General features: G+C 40.6%; 5 protein-coding genes across 5 annotated transcripts; 2 read left to right on the top strand and 3 right to left on the bottom strand.

Moving 5' to 3' along the window:
* Positions 1 to 604: 604 nt before the first annotated feature.
* On the bottom strand, positions 605 to 3469 carry LOC135674505 (E3 ubiquitin-protein ligase ATL4-like). Its single transcript, XM_065184425.1, has 2 exons — positions 3192 to 3469; positions 605 to 1756 (listed from the first exon to the last, which is right to left on the bottom strand). Exon 2 carries the CDS (start codon positions 1317 to 1319, stop codon positions 759 to 761), a length of 561 nt encoding a protein of 186 aa, XP_065040497.1. The 5' UTR covers positions 1320 to 1756; positions 3192 to 3469; the 3' UTR covers positions 605 to 758.
* Positions 3470 to 5595: 2126 nt separating this feature from the next.
* Positions 5596 to 9161, bottom strand: LOC135674503 (protein FATTY ACID EXPORT 2, chloroplastic-like). The gene is made up of 3 exons (XM_065184422.1): positions 8626 to 9161; positions 5983 to 6117; positions 5596 to 5868 (listed from the first exon to the last, which is right to left on the bottom strand). Exons 1-3 carry the CDS (start codon positions 9071 to 9073, stop codon positions 5726 to 5728), a joined length of 726 nt encoding a protein of 241 aa, XP_065040494.1. The 5' UTR covers positions 9074 to 9161; the 3' UTR covers positions 5596 to 5725.
* Positions 9162 to 9680: 519 nt separating this feature from the next.
* LOC135675147 (E3 ubiquitin-protein ligase EL5-like) lies at positions 9681 to 10985 on the top strand. The gene has a single exon (XM_065185420.1). It carries the CDS (start codon positions 9978 to 9980, stop codon positions 10806 to 10808), a length of 831 nt encoding a protein of 276 aa, XP_065041492.1. The 5' UTR covers positions 9681 to 9977; the 3' UTR covers positions 10809 to 10985.
* A 1725-nt stretch (positions 10986 to 12710) lies between these two features.
* Positions 12711 to 14991, bottom strand: LOC103985367 (pectinesterase/pectinesterase inhibitor PPE8B-like). Its single transcript, XM_009403036.3, has 2 exons — positions 14034 to 14991; positions 12711 to 13534 (listed from the first exon to the last, which is right to left on the bottom strand). Exons 1-2 carry the CDS (start codon positions 14935 to 14937, stop codon positions 12837 to 12839), a joined length of 1602 nt encoding a protein of 533 aa, XP_009401311.2. The 5' UTR covers positions 14938 to 14991; the 3' UTR covers positions 12711 to 12836.
* Positions 14992 to 16611: 1620 nt separating this feature from the next.
* Positions 16612 to 20184, top strand: LOC135674500 (ethylene-responsive transcription factor 1-like). Its single transcript, XM_065184420.1, has 3 exons — positions 16612 to 16935; positions 18917 to 19842; positions 19935 to 20184. The coding sequence occupies exons 1-2, from the start codon at positions 16671 to 16673 to the stop codon at positions 19801 to 19803; spliced, it is 1152 nt and encodes a 383-aa protein (XP_065040492.1). The 5' UTR covers positions 16612 to 16670; the 3' UTR covers positions 19804 to 19842; positions 19935 to 20184.
* The last annotated feature ends 109 nt before the right edge of the window (positions 20185 to 20293 follow it).

Below are 20293 nucleotides of genomic sequence, written 5' to 3'. Positions count from 1 at the left end.
GCCGTGCCTCTTTACGTTCATCTCAAGCCAACACTAATGCATGCATCTGTTTACAGTGTGTTTATGGGATCAAGCAGCTTTGAAGCCCAATATCATCAATTTTCGTTCAAATTTGATCGGGCAAGCTGCTAAATCCGATGCACAATATGTTTATCGTTCATTCTAGACATGAGATGAGCATATTTTACATTAAAGGTGAGCTTCGTCATTAACCCATCATTGGGTCTATCTGCACTCTCATTCAAAAAAAAAAGAGAGTGTAATTTAGATTTTAATGTTTGAAAAATTATCTAAATTTATGAAAATCTTGAAATGACTTGCAAAGACCTAAACCCAATTTAGTTATATTTTCAGAAACATTTGAGTCGTCATGTCTTTTAAAGAAATTTGGCTTAGTATTATCCCAATATCAAAAACCATAGTCGAAGAACACTATGCAATTACTTAAACATAGTTATGTTCCTTATGATGAACACTAATCTCAATATATCAGCTGAACTCATTGGCAGATTTCTTGGTCAGAATCTAAAACATGTATTCAGCACTTGTGTTGGTTTGATGATATTTATTTTGCCATGCCAAAAATCATCTTATAATTAGAACATGTAAGAAGAATACTAAGTTTCATTGGTAATCTTCTAATGAAGAATCTAAATATGTCTATAACATTTGCTCTTTTGGATGCTATACGTATGTAAACAAACCCCTCGATGAACCAAAAACCGACTGAGCTCCATGTGATGTAACGGAGCATGAAGCTATGTAGGAGATGCGAGGAGGAGGTCGTCCCCGAAGAGGTAGAGGAGGCGCTCCACGGCCCAGCTGGGCTCCGATGCCGGCGGGGGAGGAGGAGGAGAAGCGGATGGCCGCGTGGCGAGCAGCGGCGCGCGGCAGAGCGGGCAGCTGAGGTGCTCGTCGTGGTCGAGCCACCGGTCCAGGCAGCCATGGTGGAACACGTGCCTGCAGTTCCGCAGCTCCCACACGCTGTCCTGCCTCCCCACCTCGCTCAGGCACACCGCGCACGTCGTTGCTGCTGCTGCTGCGGCGGCGGCGGTGGCCGACTCTTCCTGCTCTCCTACCAGCTCGGCGTAGGTCGAGACGTGGAGGCTCTCCCTCACCGCCCGGGCCGCGGCGCAGTGACGAGCTTTGGCCTCGGCGACGGTGCTGTCTTCCAAAGAGGAGGAAATAGCAGCAGCAGGCCACCAGCCGTAGGAGGGAAGGAGCAGCCACTTGACCATGAGAGACAAGAAGAGAGCGGTCTCTTCAACGAATTGAACCAGCACAAGTCTCAAGTCGCAGTACTCTATGGTTCTGCGCATAGCACTGAATGCTGTCGATGGCAGAGAAAGAAGACGAACAAAGAACAAGTGAAGACACTGATGGAGGTGTTATGTGGAGGATGAGGAGGAGAGTTCAAGGGGAAGAAAGCCGAGATAGGATGGCCTTTAATAAGGGGAATTGGATGATGGTGGAAGTTGGTGGGCTGGCCTCAGCTTTTTTGTCTTTTTTTTTTTTATTTCCTTTCTGGCTTGCTTTTGAAAAGAGGAAAAGGAGAGAGAGAGAGAGAGAGAGTGTTATATGGGACATTAAATTTCTCCATGCAAACATGCCAACCAGCAGTATGTGAGTGGGAGATGATGAGGGCAAGATGGTGGTGGCAAAAAGATCTCAGAAAAGTTTCTTTGATGCCATCACTGATTCATAATGAGGCAGCATAATTTTGTGGCAAGCTGTTGTTGATGTACTGCAATCCCACCTGAGGAGCAATGATCTAAAACTTATAAATCATGTTAAGTGATGCTCAAAATGTGAAAATAATATAGTAAAACAATGCAAACTCATATATCAATATAATCATCTTCCACTTGGAATTAATGTGACTTGCAGTACCATGAAATGTTCATGATATGAGGCAGTTTGACCTAATTGAAGCTTGACTTATGTTGAAGATGACAGATACACTTCAAGTTTTGACTAGCAAACTACTGAGTGAACAAAGAAGAAGGAAAAGAGAGAGATTAGTCTGATGGTTGCCATGAGCAGTGTCAGATCTCCACTGTCAAGGATATTATTAGCTTATTAAGTTCATGGAACACACAACATATAGAGGTGTAACATCTGTAGGTTCTCCACCACCCTCTCTCTCTCTCTCTCTCTCTCTATTAGCTTATTAAGTTCATGGAACACACAACATATAGAGGTGTAACATCTGTAGGTTCTCCACCACCCTCTCTCTCTCTCTCTCTCTCTCTATTAGCTTATTAAGTTCATGGAACACACAACATATAGAGGTGTAACATCTGTAGGTTCTCCACCACCCTCTCTCTCTCTCTCTCTCTATTAGCTTATTAAGTTCATGGAACACACAACATATAGAGGTGTAACATCTGTAGGTTCTCCACCACCCAGTCTCTCTCTCTCTCTCTCTCTCTGACCACAGAAAGGCTGGAGAGTTGGATGGTGTTCCAAGATGATTCCCTTGGAAGATAAGATAAGCTCCAATTGTGTTATTGGCATCTTATCTTTTACCAAATGCCATGAAAGCAATGGCTCAAAAGTACAGCCAATGTAGAGAAATGTGAAAGCAGGTGCAGCAGAGAACAAAAGAAAGCAGTGATTGCTGCCATCAAATGTTACTGCTCAACTCTGAATGAGATGCCTCAAAGTTTTACATGTGGCTAATGCATCATAATGACATTATTGCTAAGAACAACAAAGCATGAACATAAATCATCAATTATGAACCATCAATTTAGTAAATGATCCAAAGATTATAAAGTAAATGAGTCGAATATATTCATTCCCATAGATTAATTGTTTCTGTGTTAAAGATTGTAAAACACTATTACTAGATTAATTATCCATTAGATGATTAATCATTATCACTTCAACCTTATAATCTACTTTAATACCATAAAACATTTGTTGAATAACCATTCATCTCAAAAGATTAAGCTAATATAAGGTCAGCTCCGTTCATAAACTCTAAAGAATGGCAACACGAGAAAGCAAAGGAAAAAGATGCTGTATACAGACAGCTGCACTAAAAAGAGAATGTGTCATCTGAGAGAGAGAGAGAGAGAGAGAGAGAGAGAGAGAGAGATAGAGAGCGAAGGGAGAAGAAGATGCACAAAGCTAAAACAAAAAGAGAATTTGAGTGTGTCCGAGAGAGAGAGAGAGAAGAGAATTGCCTCAGCCACCTGGTTGCTGACGGAGTCCCGATGAACAGACATCACAGCTTTTTTTCCTTGAAGGAATCAACGATGAGATGAGAACATAGAAAGGGATGCAGGAAAGTGATGGTCGGAAAGATGACAGCCCACGAACGGTGAGCAATAACGCTTACGTCGATGAGAACCTTACGACCACCGATAGGAACCGTCGAGGCCGGACGACCGAACTGGTCCCTGATTCTACCCTATCCTTCCTTCCTTCCTTCCTTCATTGCTGCTATCGTCCCGTTGATTCCTTCGTGATAGCATCCCACCACCAAAGGGGCCACCTGCTTTGACCGCCTCAGTCCCCATCAACAGCGGTACCATTTGCACGCTAAACTTGGTGATAAGATTCCTAATCGACAGTTCATTTTGATAATTGTGAGTATTAAAATCATTCTTATATTACTGTTATATGAAAACTTTTAATATCAAAATCTGAAATCAAATAATAATAAATTAATATTTATAAAAAATATTTATAAGTGATTCATATTATCTTCGTAAAATAGTGTTGCTAACTTTATGTATATAACTATAAATTATAAGAATATCCTAAACAACTTTATCCTACCTCATCATATAATTGTAAATTCTTCTCTATGAATATTATTTTTCTTAATATCATTTAAAATTAATTTTTTAATATAATTTTATAAATTATTAGTTAGATAAATATAATAATATAATTAAAAAAAAATATTTTATAGATGATCAAATTTTTATTGTAACTCATATTTCATAAGTCTATCATCCAACATTATTTTGGCAACTAGTAATTAGATAAAACTTAAGGATATGAGTTACAAATAATACTCACCAAAATTTTTTAATTTAATTTATGTTAAAATAATTTAATAATAATCATAATCATAATAATTATTGAATATTAATGAAAAAATCATATGATAACTATAATAATGATGAAGCATAAATCATATCTTTATGTAAAAATAAATATTATTTCATAATTTTAAACATATGCATATGAACAATCAAACAAATATCCAAAAATAATAATAATTATTTATTTATCACATGTAAAATGTAATCAAAATGTCATATAAAAAATATCAAAGAAAATTATAATTTATATTTTTAATTTCGCATGAAACTCTTATATTAATCAACCATATTTAATTAGGTAAGCCTGAGCTATCCAAATTGACCAAATAGTTAAAATACTATTATGTTAAGTCTAATAAAAAATATTTAATTTAAAAAATAAATCAAATAAATCAATTTTATAATTGAGGACATCAGTCAAAAAATTTTAATTTCTAAAAGTTTTAATTTTTAATCAAGGTCATCTCCTAATAATTCTAATATAATTAGACTTACTTTCTATTGGTCATATTCATAATCAAAATATAATCATAACTATAATATATATACCTAATTATATAAGACAACAAAATCTAACATTAATCTCTTACAAACAATATATTACAACTAATATAATATTTTACCGTCATCATTGAGATACATAATAATATTATGTCGAGTATTTAAATTTTTATTTATAGTTCCTAATAAAATTTTCTTATATCTTTCTACCTCTCATCCATCTACTAATTATTTCAGGTTTTGCTAATTATAATATTTATAATTATCTTCAACACATGTGGATGTAGATGATTATAACAATAATAATAATAATTTTGAAGTTATAACCTAACTTAGTTGATAAAAACTTTGATAATTTACCATCAAATCTTAAACTTGGATTTTGTCTTTGTCACTCATCCTTTATATATAAAAATATTAAATAACTTTCTCTTATTATACATTCATAAAAGTCGTGCCTAATTATTTATGAATAAAAATATTTATTTTTATTTTTTTAGCAACTCCGTATATTAACCTCGATATTCTCATCTCAAGGATTGGGACTTCTTATGTAAGTCCCATAAGTAATACATTGAGGATCCATACCAATCAATCTTCACATTGTGAATCCAGCTTTAAGACTCCTGTCATTGAGTTGGATTCAGTGAACAAGCAAGTTTTCAAGATCCATTCACAACCATGGAGATCCTTCCAAGTGCTAAATATTGCACCATTGTATCTTATATGATATCTATCAAAATGAGAATCTCAACTCAGCTAATCTGCTTGCAGTGTCAACAATCACAACTGTCACTGTCACAAGAAGCTTGATCAGGAAAATAACCATTCTGTTACCAATTGAAACCATTTTGTGCCATGGCATCTTTGGGCACTTGTCCATCACTCTATTTGTTGTTCATGATCAGCTTGCTGCATCCAGAAACATGCTGTTACTGCTATAGATAAATGCTGTAAGTTATTGGTGACAGGAAAAGAGACTTCAGTAAAGAGTAATCACAGGTTACTAAAGTTTGGGCATCACACAAACTCATCAAGGGGTAAACAGCTTCCATATCTTTATGACAGACAACAACAAATGTAGAAAAAGTGTTCAAGAACAGACAGTTTGTCCTAACAACAGCCACTGGTCGCAAAATCTACTGATGGTAGCCGGTGGGCATTTAAACATGAGAACTGCGTAGGATTCCATGAAAATAACCACCAACCATGATGAATGACACGACAGACACAATGCCTGCGGGAAAGATCTTCCCAGACTTCTTGAAGCGAGAACCCATCACTACCAGGAGAGCTGCAGATAAACCTAGATGCAGAGCAATTTAACAAAACAACATTAAAATACCGTCAGTAGAGAAATCAGGACTGACAGCAATAGAGAAATCAAGCTCCAACACAAATAGCAATGTTTTTGGCCTACCTAGACCGAGAGATGATGCAAAAGCTGGTCTAACTGGAAGTAGTGTATACACAAAATACAGTAGCAAGGCTGCTATCCCTCCAACAGCTAATGACTTCTGGCTCCCACTTTTAACATATCCCATGATGCCACCAACTGTGAGAACATAAGCCGAGACCACAAGTTTAACTGATCATTCGAACTTCTATTTCAGGAATATGTTAGCACAATAAACCTAAATAAATGAGAACAAGTCCATATAGTATAACAACTAATAATACAATTTGACACTAGACTAGTGATGGGTTATCATAACTCGAAGAACATCCATAGATCATAGTGTAAAGCACCTTGTGATAGGCTTTTACAGAACAGAATTGTCAAAGAAATGTCCACTCTGTTGATTCAAAAATCTAATTCGTAATATCTTGACATTCCTAACCACCAAAAATCAATTGTCCAGGAGAGTAACTGCAAAAGATAATTGTCCGTGATATATGTAACTGTTTATATATTTGTGTGAGGACAGTTCATAAAAATGACTTCAGCGATATTGTCCTATTGATGGTCATTTTTTCCAAGCAGTTAGAGGTCAACTATGCCACCAAACCTAGCTTTAAGAGGACAATCATGAAATCCAATATATTTTTCAGATATGATGACAACTGGCACACGCTTGGCTAATATCTGAAATTTGGTGCACTGATAATGATCTTCTACACTTTCTACCAAGGTCTGATCTTCTGACAGAAATTTGTCAGAACTTTCCTTTGTTATCAAAACCATCACAGATCTGGGGATTCATTAGTCTTCTATAACAATTCTAATTTCTCAAAATCAACGACTTCAAAACAAGATGTTATACATATACAAGAGAACTTAATCTGCGAAAAAGCTGGATTATTGTAACCTAAACTTGAAGCATTGTGCTATATATGTCTGCTTAATCCTTTTGTTTTTAAGTCCATGATCAGCATACAAAGTACTGGTGAGAGATCAACCATAGTCTATTTTCATTCACATAAATACTGGCACAGCAGTAAAAAACCTCCTTCCACATAAGAAACTAAAAGGTAGATTGTGAGAACAAGGATAAGGTCCCTCAGAACTATAGCACTAGTACTAAGAATATTTCTATTTAAAACATAGAGATCAACATTGCTTTAAACTATTATAGAAAGAGCATCAGTGGATATTTGACAAAGAGTCATATATTTTAGAAGGCTTAGAAGTGCAGTTTCTACTAAGGAACTGCTATTGCATGAAAGGATCACCAGTGCAAGTAATAAATACTAAACCATCAAGGACATTTGATCAGCATTTTGGCATTCTATTTATTTAGTATTTTACTAACAACAGAGTCATTCTCCAAAATTAACACTATATGAGATTCTGGCCAAAACTAAATTCAAACACCAGTATTGATGTAGATGCTAGAGAACTGCCATCAAGTAAATGACTAATCCCTTAAAAAAAAATTAAATTGAAGGCGCTACTATACATGTAAGCATCTATCCTTAAATTATTGAAGCTACAAATCACAATAATGAATTTCATAAGCACTCAATCTACGTAGTATGTATAAATAATTTATTACCCCATGTTACGAGCAATGACTTACAGAAAGAGACAACAAATGACTTTATGAAAGCATATATCATTATAAATTTATTGAAGGTTTATCATTTTAGAAATATCAGCAAGTTACCTCTTTATTTTTTGGTCTCGAAGTTGTGGTTACAACTTTCAATTTATATTAGATGGTAAGCCCATGAGACAATTTCTTTTGGTTAATATACAAACTACAAAACACAGTTCGTCTTACAGGTCCGTATCGTTACATCAACCAGCCATCGGTATGATACGTATCGAGCCGTATCAAGTCATACTAAGCGTACTGACGTAGTATACATGGGGGAATACCGATATATCGCCCATCCGGTCTCCTGTCGGACCGGTATGTACCACCCATACCGAGTAGTACGTTATAGTATAGCGAAGCTTACTACAATACATACATACAATACGAAATAATTATATACATATATACATAAAATAAATCAACAGAGGAAGTTTTCAAAACATAAAGGCATTGCTTATTAGCGAAAGTTTATATCACCAATGACATCAAGATGTGCATCATCATTTTAGTGAGACATTAGCTTGCCTTCATCTATAAACAGAATGTCATTACTCTAATTTAATAAGAATATATCCTACTATGATTCTCTAATTCTATCAAAACTTGAGATTGAGGCACAATACAGGTTCTCATCTCATTGAACTTCTAATTAACTTATATGCTACATTCAATAGGATTTTCAATATGAAGCTCACTTAGAAACAGGATATGCTAGAGTTCAATTTGGTAAAAATGTACAGCTACAAACAAAAAAATCTATGAGCACAGAAAAACCTCACTCAAAAATACAAATTTAGGCAAAACAAGATATTTCTTTTTCCAATCATAACCTGTACTATTCCAGATCAACTCAACCAAGAGCAAATGTCAGTATTTCTTATTGAATTGCACAAGAATTAGACATCAAATATGTTGAAAGATTACATGAAACGTGTTGTGTGTATCCAATGTTATACCTTAAGAAACATAGACTTACGAAGATGACTGAAGGGAAAGAAAGAATGGTGGGAATGAGGGATCACCTCCGACGAGGGCCGCATAGCCCAGCGTCACCTTCTGCGACATGGACATCCCGCCCTCATGCTCCACCTTCTTCTCCTTATCCGCTCCTCCCTCTTCGCTCTCCCCGGAATCCCCCGCCCCTCCGTTCTTACCATCGTCCCCACCCTTACCACCACCACCTGATCCGCCATCGGACCCCTCGATTCCTCCTCCTGAGCCTCCGTCGTTTTCAATCTCCACCTCGATATCCGGGGACTCGGATTCGTCCGCGAAGAGACGAGTCTCGGGTCGACGAGGGGTAGGACGGGGGAGGGGAGTGACAAGGGCGGCGGATCTGAGCGCGCAAGAAGCGCGCGGCGGATAGTGGGAGGGAAGCTTGGAGGCGAGAGAGGAGGGCCGGCGGAGGAAGAGAGCAGACTGGGAAGCCGGCCAGAGGACGACAGCGGCGGCGGTGGAGGCGACTGCCATCTCCGGTTTTGCTTTGCACGGCGAACCGGTCGAACTCGGGCCTAAAGGCAGTAATGTTCTGGAGAGACAATGCTTAGCTGTCCAAACCGAGGCAGGAACTATACCTTTTACATCGTCTTCCGGGGAAACATAAGTGGGTCCCACGCTGTGGCCACCAATGCAAGAAAAGGTTTCCCTGTCTTGAGCCTCGTCCGATCTAAATCATATGGAGGATTGGCTGTCCACCTTCACTCAAGATTTTACTACATGAGCACACATTTTGTGGCAGACAAAGCGGGACCACGTGGGAGTCCGCAAGAGCACTATGAAAAAGAAAATGTAAACCCTGAACTGCATCATACAGCTGAGCATCACCGTTGCTCTAGCGAAGCATCACCGTACATAAAAAGATCATGGATCAATCTTTGGCTCATCAAAGCAAGTGCAACATCCATCAGATCCTTTGCGTGCTGAAGATATAAAGACATAAAGAGGCTGCAAAAGACTGATATATATATATATATATATATATATATATTATTGGTACTTAGATGAGTTAATACCGAGTCAGAGAATCTTATCGTCGTTAAGAAACCCCAAACAATCTATTACGAAAAGGATTGGAGCAAGAAATCTGATGTGAACTACATGAGGATCACGTCTTCGATCCAACCGTGATCGTGGAAACCTCAAGAGTCAAACGCCAACGCGGCGTCCCCGCCCGGGACGACCGCATTCCTCTCTCCACCGAGTCGTCGTCGTTGAATCTACGATCCGTGTCAAGAAAAGGGCGACCCAACTGTTCCAACACCATCTGCACGGAAACAAGCACCTTCGGCTCTTTACTACTGCTACTACGTTCATTCGTCTCCAGTTCTAGCTTAGCTCAAGGAGTCGGAGAGATATCGATAAGCACCGGCGGTGGATGTCGGAGCCAGCTGATCAGATGATGGGCGGCGGCCGCGGAGATACGCCGGCCGTGAGTATAAGCAGCAGGGAGATGATCGGGGCTGTCATCTTCCTCTTCTTTGCCATAGTCTTCTTTTTCTTCGTTTACCTCTATGCCAGGCGTTACCTGCGTCGCCCCGATGCGGCCCCCCGCGGCCGCTCCCGGGCGCGCTTCATCTTCGTCGCTGCAGACCTTGGCCTCGGCCCCGACACCGGAGGCGGCCTAGACAGTGCCGCGCTCCGGTCGTTGCCGGTCACCGTATACAGGGCGGCGGACTTCAAGGAGGGCGTCGAGTGCGCCGTCTGCCTCTCCGAGCTGGCCGATGGAGAGGAGGCCCGGATGCTGCCCAGCTGCAGCCATGGGTTCCATCTCGAGTGCATCGACATGTGGCTCCTATCCCACTCCACCTGCCCGCTCTGCCGGACCCCGGTCGGCGTCGAACCTTCCATGAACCCAGATTCCGGCGCTGAATCGACGCAAGCTCCACCGCCTGCTACTTCTCCGGTCCTCCCGGCAAACGTCTTGATATGGGGTAGCCAGAATCAGGTGAATGCAGGGAACTCATGCTCACCGGAAGGGCCTTCGAGCTCTTCTGGTGCCCTGGCGATTGAGATACCAAGTAGGCTCGCCGTGGAAGTGACGAAATCGCCAGTTTCAGCTCGGTTCAACTCACTGAGAAGGCTTTGGAGCCAGGGGAAGACGGCAGCTGGTTCTTCTTGTAGCCCAAGAGGAGGCGACATTGAGCAGGGATCGGAATCATCGACAGAGGGGATCGTTCACCCTCCAAAATCTCCGGCCAGCTCGTGAGTACCGTTCATAGAGCTTCAAGTTGAAAGCTTAGAACTGCAGCAAATGTAAGAAGAAATGTCAGATTCATAGATAAATTTTTACTGTTACATATCATCCTCATTACATTAAGGTGATGACGAATTCTTCTCATCTCCAAACAAAGTCAACAGCTAAGTCTCTTTGAATTCTTTTTGTTTTCTTGGGCTAAAATATTAATATATATTTTATGTTTAAGGTATGGGTAATTTATCCAAAAAGAACTCGAGTAATTAACTCTTATTGGATGGGCTCTCATGTTGGGTTTTTACTAATATATATTTTATGTTTAATATATATCTTCACTAATATATTAATATATATTTTATGTTTAATATATCTTCACTCGGTCTCCTCCTCCTTCCTCTTCACCTTTTTCTCCTCTTCTTATTCGTCTTCTTCCACTTCACCTGTCATTCCACCTCCATCTCCTTCTATCTCTATCATTTTCTCCTCCTCCCATTTCCTCTTAGTCTCCTCGACTTCCACTTCTCTCTCTCTCTCTCCATCACCTCCTCCCCCTACTCCTTCGCTCTATCTTTCTCTTTCTCAGCCTCCTCCCCCTTCGTCTCCTCCTCCTCCTCACAGTTTACCTACAAAAATTCATTACACTTAGTTACACTCATGCACATATCATATTAAAAAAAATATTAATTTTGATAAAAAATTATCTTAAAATTATGATAAAACTAAAAATTTTAAGTTATACTAAAAAATATATCGATATATATAACTATTCACTCGAGTTACACTCATTCATAAAATATATTAATTTTTATATAAAATTCTTTTAAATTATCTAAAATAGTTGTTGCACTCAAGTTATACATATCCACATAACATGTTGAGAGACATATTAATTTTTATATTAAATTATCCTAAATTAATTATAAAACTAATCATAGAATCTTATATTTTATATTTTCTATGTTGTCTCAGTTACACTTGAAATTGAACTAAATTAAATTTGATCACCTAATCTATTTTAAAATTAATATTTTTTTTTTGTTTTAAGATGATTTTAAGGTAATTAATTATCAAAATTTTGAGAATTCTACTAGAATATGATTCTAATGATTTTTTTATTTGATGATAAAATAAAAAATAATAAAAATTAATATATTTTTATAAGTTTTGTGTATAAGTGTAACTTGAATACAACTTAAGTGTTAAAGGATTTTTCTATCTTAAACTATAAGGAAAACGAGATGGGGGAGGATGAGGGGAGGGGGAGATTAGTAGAGGAGTAGATGATAAAAGAGGAGGAAGAGTATGAGTAGGAGGAGAGGGAGGATGAGAAAACCAAGGGGAAAAAAAAAGGAGAGCTAATGAAAATGAGGAGAAAACTAAGGGGAAGATGAAGCTAACGAAGAGAGAGACGGGATAAGAAGCGAAGAAGGTAATGAAGTTTGAGTGGAACAAGGAAAGAGGCAAAGATAATTCATGAATTAATGGAAGGAGTCTGACTCGACTCAATCCGAGATCAGACTCAAATCGACTTGACCCAAACTAAGACACATCGATCAGATCAAATTGACTTATGAATCAATTGAGCTTAAAATAATTTAATTTAAGAGCATTAATATAATTTTAGGTAAAAAGGGTGTTATTTGATAAAAAAATATTACTATGAATTATTTTGATAAATTATATAAGTTATTGAGAAATTTTTATTTAATTATTAATATGAATTTTTTCATGTAGATGTTAATGACTATAACATACATAAAGGATCTTAATATTTAGAGGGATATAATATTATATATTAAAAATATATAACCACAAAACAGTATTTTTCATACTTTACAATAAAATATTTATATATAATTTGTATATTTATATGGATATATACTAAATATTAAATTTTCTGATGACATATATACTATTTTCAAACTACTACATATTAGAAAGGAAGAATTAATCATTCAACAGTAACATGCGGATCAAGCAGCACAGATCATAAAGCAAGGAACAACCCAACACGAATCAAAACGATTGCCGCCTTCGTTTCTATACCGTCAATCCAGCTATGTACTTCACTCCGGTCGACGGCAGCCACGAGTTCCCATCTATGAACCGAGCCACCGTGAAGTTAGCAGCCATGGTGGCGTCGCTGAGCGCGTGGTACCCCGGCCACTTCACTCGCCCCCCCAACCCCGACCCTGGCCCGTAGTTCATGTACTCCGCGTAGTACAGCGTGCTCAGGGCAAAGGTGCCGTCCCACTCCAGCCACCCCTCCGGCCGGATGACCGACCCCAGGTACGACTGCATGAAGACGGCCCGGGAGTACGCCTTCCACGGCCGACCGAGGTACGTGGCGGTAGAGTTGGCGGAGCCGTGGAGGTCGGCGTCGGCCGAGACGTTGCAGAACTGCAAGGAGAAGCCGGTGTTCTGGTTGGGATCCTTGCGGCCCTGCGCCGTCACCGAGTTCTTCTGGTCCGGGAGGGCTCGGCGAGGGAAGACCTGGCAGTTCTGGAAGACCGCCGCGGCGTTGCCGAAGATGAAGTCGACGGTGCCGGCGACGCGGCACTCGCGGTAGAATTGCCGGAGGGAGTGGGCGTACAGCGTGTCCTGGTATCCGGAGAAGCCGCAGCGGTAGAAGACGGAGAGGTCGGAATCGGAGCGGAGCGCCACTGCCTGGTGTTTCTGCGGCCCCGCCGTGTTCTCGATCGTTAGTTCCCGAGCTATGAACCCCTTGCCGGCGACAGCTGCACAAAAGAAGAGAACTAGAACTGATAAGCTCGCATTACAGGAGACAAGATAGTGTTTGAGTCGGTGCAGGATTTAGATATAAGTTCGGAAGTTTGATCGAGGGATTCATGCTCGATAAACCAGCACAAGATTTACATCTTCCGAAACAATGCAAATTGCCCGCAGGAACTAAAGAGGTGCAAGTGTGAGTGCAACTCAAAAACAGCGTCGCTTTCCATTTGAGAACAAGCGTGCACATGGATCCCACAGCTTCATTAAAGAACGCTATGGGAGATCGATCGAGATGTTTATGGATCTCTTTAATCACATGGATGCGTGGAGATGAGATTGATTTGATAAGGATCGCAGCATGGCGAGAGGCATGCAACGTTCTACAAGGTCACGTGGTTTTCTCTTTGCCGTATAAGAGAAGGAAGGTTAGGGTATGACTCGAAGACACTGTTGTTAGTGTTGAGGAAGGAAGGATAGGTTTTCTTGGTTTTGGTTTGTACTCACCGAAGGTGGCGCTGCGGTAGGTGGTCCAGCCGTCGACGTAGCTACGGCTGCCGGAGATGACGGTCTGGCCCATGCCGTCGCCGACGAGCATCAGGTTCCACTTCTTCTTCTTGATCTCCACGTTCTCCTTGTACACCCCCTTCTTCACGTATATCACGTACCTCCGGGGACTCTCCGCTGGGGCCGCTGCCACGGCTGCCTCCACGGTCGTGTAGTTTCCGCTCCCGTCCTGCGCCACCACCGCGTTCGCCACCGCCGCCGGTTGGGCCTGCAGCAGCTTCCGGTCCCCCGCCGAGACCCACTCCGGGAAGCCCATCAGCCTCCTACGCCCGCCCTTTTCGCCTGCATTTTCGACCGCCGCGGCGGCGATCTCGCGGAGTCCGTCGGCGACGAGGGAGTTGACTTTGTCGAGGCCCTTGGCGATGAGGGACTCGACGAAGCCGCCGGTCCCGCCGAGGCCATCCTTGCAGGTGTCCTGGTTCCCAAGGGCGGCGCTCATCCAGGTGTGGAGGTCGGAGAGGCGGTTTCCGCCGGTGCCCTCGGTGGAGGCATTGTTGGACTGTGAATCGGACAGGGTCCAGGTGAGCTCGTCGGAGGAGAGGTCAAGGAGCTCGATGCAGTCGCTGACGGCGGAGGAGACGCGAAGATCGCAGTCGAGAGAGCCGGAGAAGGTGGACACGAGCGACATGACCTTCTTGATCTCATCGAGGGTGGAATGCAGGGTGGAGAGGAAGGAGGTCGAGGGGACAAAAGAGCTCCCCGCCGGCGAGCCCCGGCGGGGGGTCTTAGACCTCGGACAATGTGACTGTAAGGAGGCCGTAGTGTTGTTCAAGGAGAGACACACCGGTGCTGAAAGCAGAAGGAAGAAAATGAGAACCCCATTGGCGGATGGGGAAGAAGCCATGCGCTCAGTATTGTTGCAGAGAGGCGGAGAAAGAGAAGATGAGCTCGCAACTCCATACTGAGAACATATGGTGCTATATAGAGTTAACAGAGTTGCGTGCCAGCTCCACAAAGAGAAAAGGAGAGCGATTTCTTAGCGAGTGGAACAAAGCTGTGGATGGCATGAACTGAGACTAAGATTCAGCTGCTTTGGATCAATGTGGAAACTCGGAGTCGAACTCAAATCTTATGAAGTGGATGGGATGGGAAGAATGACCAGAGGAATCAACCTTCTTAACCTTCCCTCCCCTTGTTCTAGTGTTACTGTCGACTGCAATTGTAGAACTTGTCACAGGAGTCTCTTCAAGTCTGTACACTACTCTACTGTAAATTTAGGATCATATATGTTTGACTTGGTCAAGCTTAGTATTGATTGGTGCATATCATGTGGCATCCACTGTTTGCCAAGTACCAGTGCCTGATGTGCCACAGGTATTTGTTTTTGCCAAAGTTAGGGAGGTACAGGCACAATCACCAACATCACAAGGTGGAAAGAGACTTAGATGAAGCTCTTTTGGGGATGTTTTATGTATTTAAGTCATGGAAAGAAAGCCTCATGGCATGCACAGAACCAGATTCTGGAACATGTAATGGCCAATAACGTGGACTGCCCTCTTGTTCTTTTCCTTTTAGATTCAAAAGAAATGTATGTATCATCTTTAATCTATCATGTAAATCTAAGAGCCTTTCCTTAACCCAAGTGTAAGAATGGACTACTACCAAAATGTGTCTCCTTGAAGCTTTTGAGTTTGACCAACTCATGACTTTGCCATCTTGTCTTTGCCAAGAACAACAACAGAGCTCCGTGAGCTGGTTCTCCACTGCCATAGGACAAGTTTCGATGGTGCAATACGGTAGATACTGAGAGCACATGCAGTCCAACCATGTGACTTCATTTGATTGAATAAAGCCTCAGCGAGAAAGATGATGGAAGCAGCACTGCATCCACCGGAGTCAATAGCAGGTGTGACCAACTACTGTTCTTCTTGAGTTTGGTGATGCATTCAGCTCTAAACCGGGTGCTCTACCTTGAAGAAATGGTTGTTGCTCAGCAAGGACATCTCTTGCCCAAACCTAACCCTCCATGGTTAGTCTTCGTCAAGATTTTGCAGTCAAAAAATAAATCTAGTGCAAGATGCGTGCATCAATACAAGATCTTATCTCTCTCTATATATACGTTGTTTCCGTGATCATATATGATTTACAAATATGTCTGTCATTGATCAAAGACAATTTCAAACACCCTAACTCGAATCGAAAAGAAAATTTTAGTTATGATGTGAGGCTGAATAAGTAGTCATAGAAACAATTAATGTCATGGCTGCTGAAGAGGTCTTCAAAGTGAAGGTATTGTTCTACCAATTCACCTACCCACCCTCCTCTCACCGAGATTTCATGGCCACGTTTGTTTGGTAGACACAGCAAATTTGACCAGTGTTTATAAGATGCAGAGTATCAAACAGTAACTTAACTATGTTCATTGATAAACTTGATTTAGATATCTATAGAAACCCGTTCTGTGTCTTGTGTGGGTTGATGTGGCCCTTCCTAAGATCAATCACATGGCAGGTAGATTGTGTGGTTGGTTGATGTGTGCGAAAAGTCTTGGTTTGCTTCTCCCTCTTTAAGAGAAGCGTTGGCTTCAGTTGATGGTTGTTTCTCAGAGGGGAGGAAGGAGCCGTGTAAGCTTCGAGAATGTGCGGAGGAGCGATCATCTCCGACTTCATTCCGGCTGCGAGGTCCTGGCGGCTCGTCTCCGAAGACGTTCTGTGGCCGGATCTCAAGAACGGGTCGAAGAAGAAGAAGAAGAAGAAGAAGGACGGCCGACGGCGGGCCGTGGAGGATGCGGAGGATGACTTGGACGCCTTGTTCCAGGAGTTCAACGAAGAGTACGGGAGGTCCAAGAACGACGAAGAGGTGGAGCTCGTCGACCACAAGCACTGTGCCTTCCCTCCCAAAGGTTTACCCTGTTCGAGAAAGATGGTTTTTTTGTTTCTTTTTGGCCTTGGTGGACAAATCGAATTTTTACTGCATTTGTTTGGAAAAAAAAGAGGTTTCTAATGCATTTTAATGTTAAAAAACTGATTTTTAGTGTATTTATGTTCTTGCAGAGGCAGATAGGATTTAATGTTGTGCCTTGAGAAATTTCATTATCGGAATGCAGTTTATTGAAGGACAAACATTCTCCACTGTTCTTACTTCTCAGTATTGGTTCTTGGATTTAACATTTTTGTTCTGCAACATGAATAATTGGGAAGTTTTACCCTTTTTATTTATGTTCCTGTGATGGTTGTCCGGATCCTGGATAACAACTCTTTTCAAGAGACAAAAAGGAATTCTTTTTATCTAACTCCATTTCATCTTCTTTTGAGCAGGCTGCTGGTTTGAATTTGTATATGTGCAACTTTATCTTATCACTTCTGTTTCATGTTCAGGGTTTACATTTAATTAGTGTAGTATCTTTTTTGCTCCCCTTTGGAGTAGATCTAGAGTTTGTTCTTCTGCCTATCTTATTATACTTCTCATTATTTTTCTATGGATTTTTCATTGACTAAACTATGCAAATGAAACAAGAATAGTAAGATCAGCACCTTTTTCCCCATAGAGAAGTGCTGATCTTACTGTTCTTGTTTCATTTTCATAGTTTACTCAGTGAATTTTATCTTTTGTTTTAGTGTCACTAGTCATTCTCATGTTATTGTTTTCTTGATAGTTCCCTTTTCATTAGTGCTTCTTGTGCATCATTTGGATAATCTAATCTTATATCTTTGGCATGATGAGTTGTTCCTTTGTGAGTCCTTTGTGTCTTTCGTTTGACAAAATCACTTCCTTCGATACAATTTTGTTTAGCTCTTTGCCTATTATAGTAGCAACCTTGTTGGGCTTGAAGAGAATAAGATGCTATATCACATTTAATTTATTTATGTGCTAAATTATTCACTTGAGCTCAATCAGTGCCATGCTAGATATGAATTATGATATCTCAAAACACGCAAGAAAATCATTTCAAAACTCTTATGTGATATACAATATTTAATTATAAAATTGTTGATCAACGATTTCTTCATAAATCATTATTGCTGCATATGATAATCTAAGGAGTCCACCGTTTCTTATTTGACCTGTGTTAGTTAAATATATAAGCAAAGACTTATTTTGAAAACAGATGCATCAATGAGTGAGAAACTAGGCCATCAATGCGGTAAACCCACGATACTGTGCCCGAGTTGGATGCATTTGCATTTGGTTCATAACTCACGCGCCATAGATAAGGGGCAAGCTGTTACTTCTCATCTTACAGTAAGTTTATGAGTCATTTGAAATTGCAGATGGTTTTTTACTTGCATTAGCTTAATGTTTTACTGATAAGGGAGTTGTCAGATCCACCAACAGATCTTTATGGCGTCATGGATATACTTCTCCCTAAGGTTTCCTCTTCCAGAGTAGAGCAGATACAAGTAGGATTCTTGTGGTTGACATCATGTATACATCTAGCCAAGACAAGATTCTCAATTTTTCCATGGTAAAATCTTGACCTCTGTAGCAACCGATATGGGCAAAATTAAAACATTGGTCGGTGCAATAAATTGAATCAAGGTTTGCAGTTTCATCACATCATAGGTGAAGTATTTTCATTGAAAAAGAAAATATCTGCTGCGCTTTAATTCTTTGATTAGTTAATCTTTGTGCTTGAAGTCTTGGATCATGATCTCCTTAGAGATTCTGTCAGCCATGAGCAAGACGAGTAAGACTCTTAATTTAGTTCTTCTGATTGACTTTCTTTTATATGCCATTAGACCTATGTGCAATGTGTGTTTTGTTACTTCTACTGGATTTATGGAAGTTTTACCAGGAGAGGGTACCACGGCACTATAGGAGCTTTGTATGGAAAATTGATTTCAGTCTTCAAAATTTTTGTTCATCCTTTTTCCTGTTCTCAGGTGGGCCAATTAGCTCAAGACCTATTGAATCTGATGGACCTGCAGCTAGATCTCCTAAAAGAAAGAGAAAGAACCAGTATAGGGGAATTCGTCAGCGTCCTTGGGGAAAATGGGCAGCTGAAATTAGAGATCCTCGCAAGGGTGTACGCGTCTGGCTTGGGACGTTCAACACTGCTGAAGAGGCTGCAAGAGCCTATGATGTGGAAGCCCGTAGTATCCGTGGAAAGAAAGCTAAGGTGAACTTCCCTGATGAGGCACCCCCAAGTGCTCAAAAGCACCTTATGAAATCAACTGCATGGGAAGCACCGACATGGAACCCAGAAGATAGTCTCAATTTTAATCACAATTTCAATTATGTGAATGATGATAATCATGATTTTTTCATGACTTTGGATTTGTTTGAGGAGAAGGAACCCATCAAACACTCCAAGAATATGAACTCCTTCACTGAGATAGAACCAGCTCCACCTTCTGAGGAACCCAGGACAAGAAATGTGAATACATTCTCTGATCATGGAAGCCCCACTTTTGGTTATTCTGAATATGGTTGGGAACAGGAGGTTAACTATCCAGATATCACAACAATTGTTGATCCAGCGAACCCTGAGGTTGAAAATTTTGTATTGCTCGAAGATGGCGGTCTGACGAAGAAACTGAAGAATAATGCTGGAGAAGCAGTGCCTGCCAAGGAGATTGATGATATCAAACTCTCTAAAGAATTATCTGCTTTTGAGTCATTCATGAAGCTTCTGCAGACACCATATCTGGAGGGCAGCTCCGAGGAGGCAATTGACAGCTTCCTCGATTGTGATGCGACTCAGGGTGAAGATGGTGTGGATCTCTGGAGCTTTGACAACCTGCCACCTATAGCGGAAACCATTTACTGAGGACCAAAGATTATGGCAAATGGCCTTCTTCAAATAAATGTAAGCACTCCTGTCTGGAGTTTCAGTTGCTTATATTTGCTGCAATTCTTGTTTGTCTATCAGATGTCTTATTTTTCTTCTCTCTGTTCCAGGTGCCAGTATTGATGGAAGACTTGAACCAATGATGTCCACAATGATTATATTATGAACCTCTGATTTATGCTACTTGCTATACATCTATTTCTAGTTTCTGTTCTCTCTATGTGATGTGTTTATGCTCAGAATTTGGGTCCTTTAAGTTGGTTGTATTAAGTATAGGCTGAAGACTGTTTAAAGACTGCTTTGCCTCTATGTTCTCCTGTTGTTACTATGCAAGATTCTCTAGACATGATGGTTCCTCTATTTGATCTTATGCTTTGATTCCTCTTGGTGGCTATTCTGTGGGGTTGGATTAATACTTTTTGGTTTTAGATGACATGGTCCTGCCTGCTGTAAAGCTGCATGTTTACTG

Source organism: Musa acuminata, chromosome BXJ1-5, assembly GCF_036884655.1.
Source record: "Musa acuminata AAA Group cultivar baxijiao chromosome BXJ1-5, Cavendish_Baxijiao_AAA, whole genome shotgun sequence".
Classification (NCBI taxonomy): domain Eukaryota; kingdom Viridiplantae; phylum Streptophyta; class Magnoliopsida; order Zingiberales; family Musaceae; genus Musa; species Musa acuminata.
The sequence above is the reverse complement of the archived record's forward strand: the minus strand, read 5'-3'. Positions and strand labels throughout refer to the sequence as shown.